Consider the following 12,128-nt stretch of genomic DNA (forward strand, 5'->3'; position numbering starts at 1 on the left):
TCAAACTTTGTTGGGCTTAATGTTACGTATTATGCCTGATGTGCACACTATGCCGGCTGAGAATGGGAAGAACAAGTCGAGCCTTTTAGTATCATGATTAGCTGCCCATCCTACCTGGCATTTCCGTTCCGCTTTCCAGTTCACGTTTTCCAACTCTTATTTTTAACTCGTGGATAGGTGTTAAGTGTATTTTGTTTCGTGTTATCAGTGTAAAGTGAATACTTTCTATCCATTATTTGGAGTGATTGCTACTGTGTTAAATTTGTGAGTATTGTGTTTGAATATTTTAATCTTATACTAACTGAGGTTCAATTCAATAATTCAATAATAGAATTGTCGATATTTAATCGATGAATATTACATCTTCAAAGCACTCTCAATGCTTGCTCTAGGTGGGATCTGATTGGGCCAAATTTCTCAATGGTAACAAATTCTCTAGCAATTGTTGTTTAAGGTTAGCAAATAAATCGCGAATAATTAAAGTTATGTGCTGCAGGCTGAAAGTCATCCTATGTCTAGTACAAGATCTAATGCCAAATTTGGGCCAAATCGGATCACGGAGAGGGTCGCTCAACGAGCCTGAAGTTTGTATCGGATTTTCAAACATTTTGTTCGGGAGAAACATGAAAAACAGGGTTTCATCAATAACTTTAGTTCTCTCGGTCGATTTCTTTTGAATACTTAAAGCCCAAATTATGACAAACATTTCATCCGACGACTGTATTTCGATTAGAGTTAAGATAAATAAGTTATTAGGCTTCAAAAATAGGCTAACTTTTTTGCGGGTGGTATTCATCTCTGTTAATGAGGCGTTAATAAATTTTTAAGTTTTTTATGTAATTTTTGTACCATGGAATAAGTTTATTTTACAGTTTAATAGTGGTTATCTTTATCTACAACTTCGCTGAATATGGAAAACATCATAGGTAGTTAACAGCCACCATTGTCAAGGTTCTCTTCAAAGAACCTTGATTTGCCCACTACTCACCTTCAAATGTTCCGGCGGCATTGTTGTTCTTTTGCTTGAGTAGCTGATGCTGTTGTTATTATTGAAGGGGGTACAAATTTTCCGCCTGAATGGTCTTCGAGCTTGACGATCCATGCCAAGCACAAGATAGGATTGTGGCTCTTCGTATCCATGTTCAGCTTGATTTTTCAATAACTCTGTGTCTTGAACGATGACTTCGTTTTCTTCCTCTTTCGTTGTTACGAAAAACGGACTCACACGACCAATTTTCCGATACACGATTTTTTTCGAAATAACCCCCCCACTTTCATCTTGCTCTTCCACACTATTCAGAAACGGTGTCGATCCGGATCGACTTTGCACTTGACTGGAATCATTTTGAATACTGGTAAACATTCTATTTTTATGATTTTTTTCATACACATTATCATGAGGCAGTAGCGCTAAAAAATTATTTTTTCTGAAAAGCACTCGATTACTTGAACGATCATCTCCCGCACTTTTTGGTGAGCTGGTTTGCGATCGATTCTCGGAACGGAACACACTGATCGAGTTCTGCTCCAGACTGCGACGCCGGGCGTCGTGCAGCGGCGTACGGACGATGTGGGGAAACTCGACCTCCATGTTTCCTCTCGCCAAAGATGACTCTACTGCAGCGTGATAGAAACCATAACAGCAGCAACTGCATCCATTCGGTATGCCACTCAAGTGATGGATCGGATGGGGATGCTGATGCTGATAGTATTGATAGTTGCTTCCATTAATTATGTCTACTCGGTGCCGATCGTTAATGCAATCGATTGTAGTGCCTCGATGAGATGGACTTTGAGATCTGGAATGGATTAATCAGAACACGGAGACCGAATCAATAAGATATTACTATCTATGAAACTCTATTTACATGTGTGGATATGCTTATAACGATCAATAAACTGACATAGTATTGTGGCGCCGTAGTCGTCGAATAGTTGCCATTTCCATGATTTGTAATTTTTACATTGACTAAATAGGCTTCAACCAGTAGAGCTCCGAACAATCTACGACCGACCCGAATAATGTTGATTTCGAAACTGACAAGTCAATTAAACGGTATATTGTCCAAATGTTTGATTTAACAACATTACGATCAAAGCATAAAAATCTTATCACTAGATCGCGTTCACGTTGGCGTTCACTTTCGCGTACAAAGAACCAATCAATACTAAACAAATTGGTGGTGTTTTCCAGCCAACCAAGCTACATTGTACCTAACCAGATAGTAAAGTATAGCAATATCGCGAAAATGTCCGACAAGTTCTCAGAGGTACACATCAAGCAAGGTACGGATAGTACGAACCTAAGCAATTTGTTCATTCATTCAAAAAAGCAACGTTTCCGTTCGTTGTGAACTGTCTTGACTTTGTTATCAGTCATTTTAGCAAAGGTTTGTTGAATTGTTCTAAGGACAAAAGCACTTTATTACATTGCTTTAAAGCCGAAAACAGCCGGAATCCAACTTGAAAAGCTTTGATAGGTTTGATGATTCAAATTTTCATGACCAAAGTTCTCATGACCTATTCATAAATGGTTTATACAATCTGGAATGGTTTATTTTCTTACTATATTGCAAGAAACCAAAGGTGATACTAACAAAAATGACAAAAATGACAATGACAAAAATGACAAAAATGACAAAATGATAAAAATGACAGAAATGACAAAAATGACAAAAATGACAAAAATGACAAAAATGACAAAAATGACAAAAATGACAAAAATGACAAAAATGACAAAAATGACAAAAATGACAAAAATGACAAAAATGACAAAAATGACAAAAATGACAAAAATGACAAAAATGACAAAAATGACAAAAATGACAAAAATGATAAAAATGACAAAAATGACAAAAATGACAAAAATGACAAAAATGACAAAAATGACAAAAATGACAAAAATGACAAAAATGACAAAAATGACAAAAATGACAAAAATGACAAAAATGACAAAAATGACAAAAATGACAAAAATGACAAAAATGACAAAAATGACAAAAATGACAAAAATGACAAAAATGACAAAAATGACAAAAATGACAAAAATGACAAAAATGACAAAAATGACAAAAATGACAAAAATGACAAAAATGACAAAAATGACAAAAATGACAAAAATGACAAAAATGACAAAAATGACAAAAATGACAAAAATGACAAAAATGACAAAAATGACAAAAATGACAAAAATGACAAAAATGACAAAAATGACAAAAATGACAAAAATGACAAAAATGACAAAAATGACAAAAATGACAAAAATGACAAAAATGACAAAAATGACAAAAATGACAAAAATGACAAAAATGACAAAAATGACAAAAATGACAAAAATGACAAAAATGACAAAAATGACAAAAATGACAAAAATGACAAAAATGACAAAAATGACAAAAATGACAAAAATGACAAAAATGACAAAAATGACAAAAATGACAAAAATTACAAAAATGACAAAAATGACAAAAATGACAAAAATGACAAAAATGACAAAAATGACAAAAATGACAAAAATGACAAAAATGACAAAAATGACAAAAATGACAAAAATGACAAAAATGACAAAAATGACAAAAATGACAAAAATGACAAAAATGACAAAAATGACAAAAATGACAAAAATGACAAAAATGACAAAAATGACAAAAATGACAAAAATGACAAAAATGACAAAAATGACAAAAAATGACAAAAATGACAAAAATGACAAAAATGACAAAAATGACAAAAAATGACAAAAATGACAAAAATGACAAAAATGACAAAAATGACAAAAATGACAAAAATGACAAAAATGACAAAAATGACAAAAATGACAAAAATGACAAAAATGACAAAAATGACAAAAATGACAAAAATGACAAAAATGACAAAAATGACAAAAATGACAAAAATGACAAAATGACAAAAATGACAAAAGAAAATGACAAAAATGACAAAAATGACAAAAATGACAAAAATGACAAAAATGACAAAAATGACAAAAATGACAAAAATGACAAAAATGACAAAAATGACAAAAATGACAAAAATGACAAAAATGACAAAAATGACAAAAATGACAAAAATGACAAAAATGACAAAAATGACAAAAATGACAAAAATGACAAAAATGACAAAAATGACAAAAATGACAAAAATGACAAAAATGACAAAAATGACAAAAATGACAAAAATGACAAAAATGACAAAAATGACAAAAATGACAAAAATGACAAAAATGACAAAAATGACAAAAATGACAAAAATGACAAAAATGACAAAAATGACAAAAATGACAAAAATGACAAAAATGACAAAAATGACAAAAATGACAAAAATGACAAAAATGACAAAAATGACAAAAATGACAAAAATGACAAAAATGACAAAAATGACAAAAATGACAAAAATGACAAAAATGACAAAAATGACAAAAATGACAAAAATGACAAAAATGACAAAAATGACAAAAATGACAAAAATGACAAAAATGACAAAAATGACAAAAATGACAAAATGACAAAAATGACAAAAATGACAAAAATGACAAAAATGACAAAAATGACAAAAATTACAAAAATTACAAAAATTACAAAAATTACAAAAATGACAAAAAAATGACAAAAATTACAAAAATTACAAAAATTACAAAAATTACAAAAATGACAAAAATGACACAAATTACAAAAATTACAAAAATTACAAAAATGACAAAAATTACAAAATAAAATTACAAAAATTACAAAAATTACAAAAATTACAAAATTACAAAATTACAAAAATTACAAAAATTACAAAAATTACAAAATTACAAAAATTACAAAAATTACAAAAATTACAAAAATTACAAAAATTACAAAAATTACAAAAATTACAAAAATTACAAAAATTACAAAAATTACAAAAATTACAAAAATTACAAAAATTACAAAAATTACAAAAATTACAAAAATTACAAAAATTACAAAAATTACAAAAATTACAAAAATTACAAAAATTACAAAAATTACAAAAATTACAAAAATTACAAAATTACAAAAATTACAAAAATTACAAAAATTACAAAAATTACAAAAATTACAAAAATTACAAAAATTACAAAAATTACAAAATTACAAAAATTACAAAAATTACAAAAATTACAAAAATTACAAAAATTACAAAAATTACAAAAATTACAAAAATTACAAAAATTACAAATAAAATTACAAAATTACAAAATTACAAAAATTACAAAAATTACAAAAATTACAAAAATTACAAAAATTACAAAAATTACAAAAATTACAAAAATTACAAAAATTACAAAAATTACAAAAATTACAAAAATTACAAAAATTACAAAAATTACAAAAATTACAAAAATTACAAAAAATACAAAAATTACAAAAATTACAAAAATTAAAAATAAAAATTACAAAAATGACAAAAATTACAAAATTACAAAAATTACAAAAATTACAAAAATTACAAAAATTACAAAAATTACAAAAATTACAAAAATTACAAAAATTACAAAAATTACAAAAATTACAAAAATTACAAATATTATAAAAATTACAAAAATTACAAAAATTACAAAAATGACAAAAATTACAAAAATTACAAAAAATAAAAAAATTACAAAAATTACAAAAATTACAAAAATTACAAAAAAAAACAAAAATTACAAAAATTACAAAAATTACAAAAATTACAAAAATTACAAAAATTACAAAAATTACAAAAATTACAAAAATTACAAGAATTACAAAAATTACAAAAATTACAAAAATTACAAAAATTACAAAAATTACAAAAATTACAAAAATTACAAAAATTACAAAAATTACAAAAATTACAAAAATTACAAAAATTACAAAAATTACAAAAATTACAAAAATTACAAAAATTACAAAAATTACAAAAATTACAAAAATTTTAAAAATGACAAGAATTACAAAAATGACAGAAATGACAGAAATGAAAAAAATAACAATAGAAATACACAAATGAGAAAATAAAAAAAAATTTAAAAAATTTATCGATAAAAAAAACTAGAATTAGATTTCTTTATTCATTTCACAGCTAAAATAATAACCCAGCAAACATTTGAGGAGGTATATCGCAGGAACAACCGAATTATTCGAACAATTATACCAGATGAAAAGATTGTATTAAACTTACCAAAATAGCATATAGCTACCAAAGTGGAGGTGATTTATCTACAATGATAAGATTCCAACGATTCGATTAGAATCCCCACAAAACGCAAAATAAACGATTTTAAGGAATTAGAGTAAAACTAAAAAACAATTCCCCGACCGAGATTTGAACTCCAGTCCTCCGAGTTTTCAGTCCGGTATCTTACCACGATGCCAACTCATCAGTTAATAAGATCAACGCTATAGCTCTATTTATAGGTGAGATTTTCTTTTTAGGAACCGGTAAAAGGAAGAAAGAGAGATCGGATAGAGTTTCAATCGATGGACCGCCGATTTATCGTAAATCAGTTCACTCAAATAATAAATTTCGAATTAGCATATTCCCAACTTTTTGGAGACATATTTACGAATTGACTAAACTGCTATCCGACTCAACTATTTTTGGGCAAAGCTTGTCGTAAATGTATGATAGAAAATCACTCAATACCAACTTGTTTACGATGGTTGTTGAAAATGACTAAATATTCGATTTGAATTATCATTTCTATTACGATTTCATGTTAGCTGGGAAGATGTTATCCCTAAACATTAATCACAATTCCACAACAGAGCTGTTTTCTAAAGCTCGGATAATAAAAACATTTAAAAAAATTTCATGCATCCGTCCCAGAAATTTCTAGCCGTTAGAGCTCCTCGAGTGTCAATTTGACACTCCTGACCATAACCGTTACATCTCTCTTGTTTCTCAACCGATTTATATAAAATTCATAGTTATAGAAATCTCGTAATGTAACTCAAATAAGTTTTTTAGACAATTAATATTGTCTGCTCATGTCAACATATTTACATTAATAGCTACAACAAAAAATTCAATACGTTATTCAAAGTCTAAGAAATATAGAAAAAAATCATGATTCGGAAAAACCTATAGATAAGTTAAGATGTGCTCAAAAAAAATCACTTAGTGTCCAAAAAAGCTGAAGTTGGAAGCTATGAAGAAATGTAATTAGTAATTACATTATAATGTAATTACACCACTAGAACCTTATAACCATGGATTACGATGAATCTGGACGCATTAAAACGAGTCTATCTCGAAGCTATGCAAACGAAATAAAAAAGTTTTGCACTTAAAATGTAGGGTTTTTGTTGCACTAGAAAATATAATTAAAAAAAATATTCCGATGTTGTTTTGATGAATTTTCAAACATTTCGTCGAGTACCACTCACCATAGTTTGGACACCCTATCCGCTAACCTCAGCGGCCATTTTGTTCCACAATCTCTTCATCGCTTTTGCATCTCGAGTCGTCCTACCATTCTTCTTCATCTTCTTCTTCAAAAAACGTTTTTCAGGCACTCCTCCTTGTACATTTAGGAGTCCATGGTGTAGTTTTTCACAAAAACCTGGGTTTTTCGTTCGCTGCTGCATACACCTTGCCAGATCAAACACTTTCTTGCAAATTAATCGGCAAAAACTAATTCGAACTTGCCGGGGACATAACCCCTACCAGTGCAATGCACCACTACACTGCAGTCGCTTTATAAAATGTTTGACCAGGAAGCTGCCCAAAATCCATCTTCACGTACGTTTCGTCATCCATGAGGATACATCCGTCGTACTTCGTTGGAATCTTGTTGTATAACTTCCGGACACGTCCTTTGGCCACTAAATTCTGCTTCAATGTCCGGTTTGGTTGCTTACTGGCCCGATAGGATCGTATTCCTTCGCGCAGACGAATCCTTCTGACGGTGCACTGGTCAGCGTTGAATTTCTTGACGACGTCGTAGTACGACTACCCTGTGTTGCCTTGATCGTTCTCAACACATAAAAATGCAGTTTCCGATCCTTAATTCCACTATGACGCTTGGTATGAACCTGTCGATCGATAGAACATATGCATCTCACGGAAACGTTTGAGAATGCTGCACACGGTTGATTTGACCATTTTTAACGATTTCGCGATTATTGAACCCGACCACGTCGGGTTTTTGACGTGGGTGTCCAAAATTAATTTTCGTCTCGTGGCTTCCATCACGTGTAACTTTATTGAAACAAAACGAATCGTAATGAAATTTTCAAAACTGATTGGGGAAACATTCTAAAACAAAATATTGTCAAAACATTCCAGATCCGACAACTAGGAGCACTATGGTATAATAAACAGTGCGTCCAGATTTATCGTGATTCATGCTCTATGGAGTTTCCTTTTTTGGTGAATACAGTTTTATTGAGAAATTCTTGCGTATATAGTTAAAATCCAGTGCGAAGTTGAATTTGAGTGTTAGAATATCTGAGAAATTACAAATTGATTACAAGTTTGACAAACAGCTACCTTTGAAAATTCGTCTTAAATTCTGAGTTTCGTATTTTGAAAATCTATAAATGCGAAAATTTGCCAAATTACGTCAACTTTCCAGTCCTTTTTTGAAAATTTATCTGTGGTGATTTCACTTACATCTGTACCGTTGAGCCGTCAACATGTACGCCGGAGCATCGTATCTTTGCTGTGTACCTGCAGGAATATTTACATTATTTATTTTATCCTTACCTGTTTTTCAACCAGCACTTTTCAGTGCTAAAATTATTTTCATTTTCTTTTATTCATATGTTTCTCTTTTCTTTCCAGCATGGGGAAGTCATTGGCCGGCTCAAGAGCCGGAAGAAAACGGATTGCCGAACCTAATTCAGGTCCATCGCCCAAAAAAGTTAAAATTTACAATTCATTCGATGTCCTTCATAACATCGGTGATAAGGGAATATTCATATTTAATTCTGAAAAGAATACTAAGAAACCTTCTTCTTCTCATACTCTTAAAAACGAAAAGGTTCCACCAATTACGGTCACGATTCCGGACTTCAATGCTTTTCGGAAAGATATCGTCACTTCCGTCAAGGATGTGAAGGTTTCTTTTCAGATCGGTCGAAGGAGAACTGCTCGTATATTGGCGAAATTATTTAAATAATAAAAAAACATCAATTTTTTACTTACGACACTAAAAGTGATCGTCCTTTCAAAAGTGGTACTTCGTGGTCTCACCGGCGATCACCGGATGAGATCACAAGTGAATTAAATTCTTTGTTAGGTTTTTCTCCGATTCAAGTAATTGAAATGAGGAAAAGAACCAACACGAATAATACCAGTAGTGATGGTTTTGCCCCTGAGCTTCATTTGATCGATTTTAAAAAGGATCAGGTTAATAATTTGCAAATTCTTGAAAAAGCTCGTCTTATAATTAAGGACGTTTCGGCTTCTCAGTCATTTGAAATTTAATAAAAAACAGCACATTTACTCAATGTCCAACGTTTCGGCCATGGCCATCATCAGGGAAAATAGAGTGTGTACTGTTTGTGTCTGTTAGATTTTTGATGGCTGGGTTGATGTTGGATTTTTCCGAACCAGAATTAATAATAATTTAAAACACTGGATTATTCTAACTAACCACTTTTTGTGTCTTTTTTAAAAATGTCTGTCTCCTAGCGATCACTTCTTGATGACTATTATTTTTAATTATTATTAATTCTGGTTCGGAAAAATCCAACATCAACCCAGCCATCAAAAATCTAACAGACACAAACAGTACACACTCTATTTTCCCTGATGATGGCCAAGATCATGGCCGAAACGTTGGACATTGAGTAAATGTGCTGTTTTTAATTAAATTTCAAATGACTGAGAAGCCGAAACGTCCTTAATTAAACTACATTCATCAGTCGCAGATTCATCAACTTGCTCGTCTTATGTTTCATTGTCGAGTCAAATTCGAACCTTTTCGTAAATCTTCTACCAATTTTCTCCAAAATATTACGCAATGTCGTCGTTGCCAAGCTTTTTGTCACGACACTAAAAATTGTAGAATGAATACTAGATGCATGCTTTGCGGCTCATTCGATCATGAAAAATCTAAATGCCTTTTTGGTGGTGATAAACCACAAACAGAATTTTTCAAGTGTGCGAATTGCGCAGGTAATCATTCTTCGAACTCTACAGACTGTCCCGTTAGGGCAAAAATTATTGCTTCTAGGAAAAATCTCAAAGTTTTCAGAAAATTTTCTTCTACTCCTTCCTCTTTTTCGTCTTCACACGTCAGCCGGCAAACAATCTGCCTGTTCGCGGTCAGCTTCGGCCTACGTTGGAATCACGTCTTGGTGATGCTCGAAGTAATTTTAATGTTACCTGTGCTGATTCAACGCCACAGACTCGTTGTTTAACGTTCTCAGAGGTGGTTGAAAATGTGTTTCCCTCTTCAGGCATAACTAATAAAAATGGGAAAAAACCAAGTCTCAACGTTCATGCGAAGGCTTGGGAAAGTCCCCGAAATTCAAATACCTGTTCTTCTCCTTCATATTCTGATCCTAACAATTTTGTTGATTTGGATAAGCTTACTGAGGAAAAATTAAATTTTTTGCATCAAAATTTAATGGAAATGATGCAACTTATGTTGAAAGCCAATTCAATGTTTGAAGCTTTTCAAACTTCCTTTAATTATGCTAACAAAATTATTATGACTTTACGATTCCCTCATGGATCCAAATAGGTGTTTAAATATTATGAATTGGAACGCTAGATCTTTGCTGGCTAACCAAGATGAATTCTTTTTATTTTTGAAAACCCAAAACATACATATAGCTGCCATCACTAAAACTTTTTTAAAGCCAGACAATAACTTGAAAAGCAATGATTTTTTTAAAATTTTGTTAAATGATCGACTTGATCGACAAGGTGGGGGTAGCTATTGTCATCAATATTCGTCTCAAATTCAGACTTCTTCCTTCTTTCAATACAAAAGTCTTAAAAACAATTGGAATTGAATTAGAAACGTCTATGGAGAAAATTAAAATCATAATACTGTTGAATAACGTAATGGGCATACTTGTTTTTCTTCAATTAGAAATCTTTCCACAATTGATTTGGTTCTAACGGATTTAGGCGAGCATTGTTTCGCATGAGTAACTAATGCGAACCCCGACTCGGACAACCTTCCAGTAACTTTTTCTTTATCCCAAGTCCCATTGAAAACCCTTTAAAATCAACTTTTAACTTTCACTGACTGGGAGCGATATAGGAATTTTAATGAACGTAATTTAGATGTAAACGTTCCACTGAATTCAATAGAAGATATTGATTTGGTTGTCGAAAATTTGACAACTTCAATAGTCAATGCTAAAGCCGCTTCAATACCTAAGGATAAAGATAAATTTAATCAACCTTTGATCGATGATGATTTTCAGTTTTTGATACGACTGAAAAACATTCGTCGACGCCAATATCAACGAACTAGGAATCCTTATTGGAAACTTATTTATTGCGACTTTCAGAAAGAGATAAAACGTCGTTTAAATTTTATTCGTAATGAAAATTTTGCAAAAGCAGTAGAAGACATTAAACTCTACTCAAAGCCATTTCGAAAATTGACTAAAATTCTGAAAAAGCCGCAGAAGCCAATTCCTACTTTGAAAGATGGAGGTAAACGTCTTTTAACTAGCGCGGAAAAAGCTCAAAAATTAGCCCAACAGTTTGAGTCTGCTCATGATTTTAATTAAAACGTTGTTGATGCTCCAATTGATGCTCAAATTTCCCTAGAATTTGATGATCTTCTTTCTAAACAAAATGTGTTTGAAAGTTCTTGTGAGACAAATATTGATGCACTTTAATTAATTTTCAAAAAATTTAAAAATAAGAAAGCCCCGGGGGTAGATGGAATTTTCTATATTCTTATTAAAAAGTTGCCTGAAAACACTTTAAATTTTCTAGTTAAAATCTTCAATAAATGTTTTCACTTTGCTTATTTTTCCAATAAATGGAAATATGCCAAAGTAACTCCAATTTTGAAACCTGGAAAAAGTGCTTCAGAGCCTTCAAGTTCGAGTTATTTTGAATAGAATGATGATTCACATTAATCAGAATTCAATTTTCCCTGATGAACAATTTGGTTTTCGTCATGTACATTCTACTACACATCAACTTTTGAGTGTAACTAATATGATTAACGCTAGCAA

General features: G+C 31.0%; 1 protein-coding gene across 2 annotated transcripts in view; it reads right to left on the minus strand.

Moving 5' to 3' along the window:
- The window catches only part of LOC129738823 (protein unc-13 homolog 4B), a 90,636-nt gene that overhangs the window by 68,467 nt on the left and 10,041 nt on the right, over window positions 1-12,128 (minus strand). The window contains exons 1-2 of one of the 2 annotated variants that reach the window (XM_055730118.1): window positions 1,905-2,043; window positions 989-1,799 (exon numbers count right to left, since the gene is read on the minus strand). In XM_055730118.1, the coding sequence (XP_055586093.1) occupies window positions 989-1,799; window positions 1,905-1,948 (855 nt within the window). In that variant the 5' untranslated portion in view covers window positions 1,949-2,043. Of the gene's footprint in view, window positions 1-988; window positions 1,800-1,904; window positions 2,044-12,128 lie in introns of those variants that run through there. The other variant, XM_055730117.1, reaches the window with a different exon arrangement.

Source organism: Uranotaenia lowii, chromosome 1, assembly GCF_029784155.1.
Source record: "Uranotaenia lowii strain MFRU-FL chromosome 1, ASM2978415v1, whole genome shotgun sequence".
NCBI lineage: Eukaryota > Metazoa > Arthropoda > Insecta > Diptera > Culicidae > Uranotaenia > Uranotaenia lowii.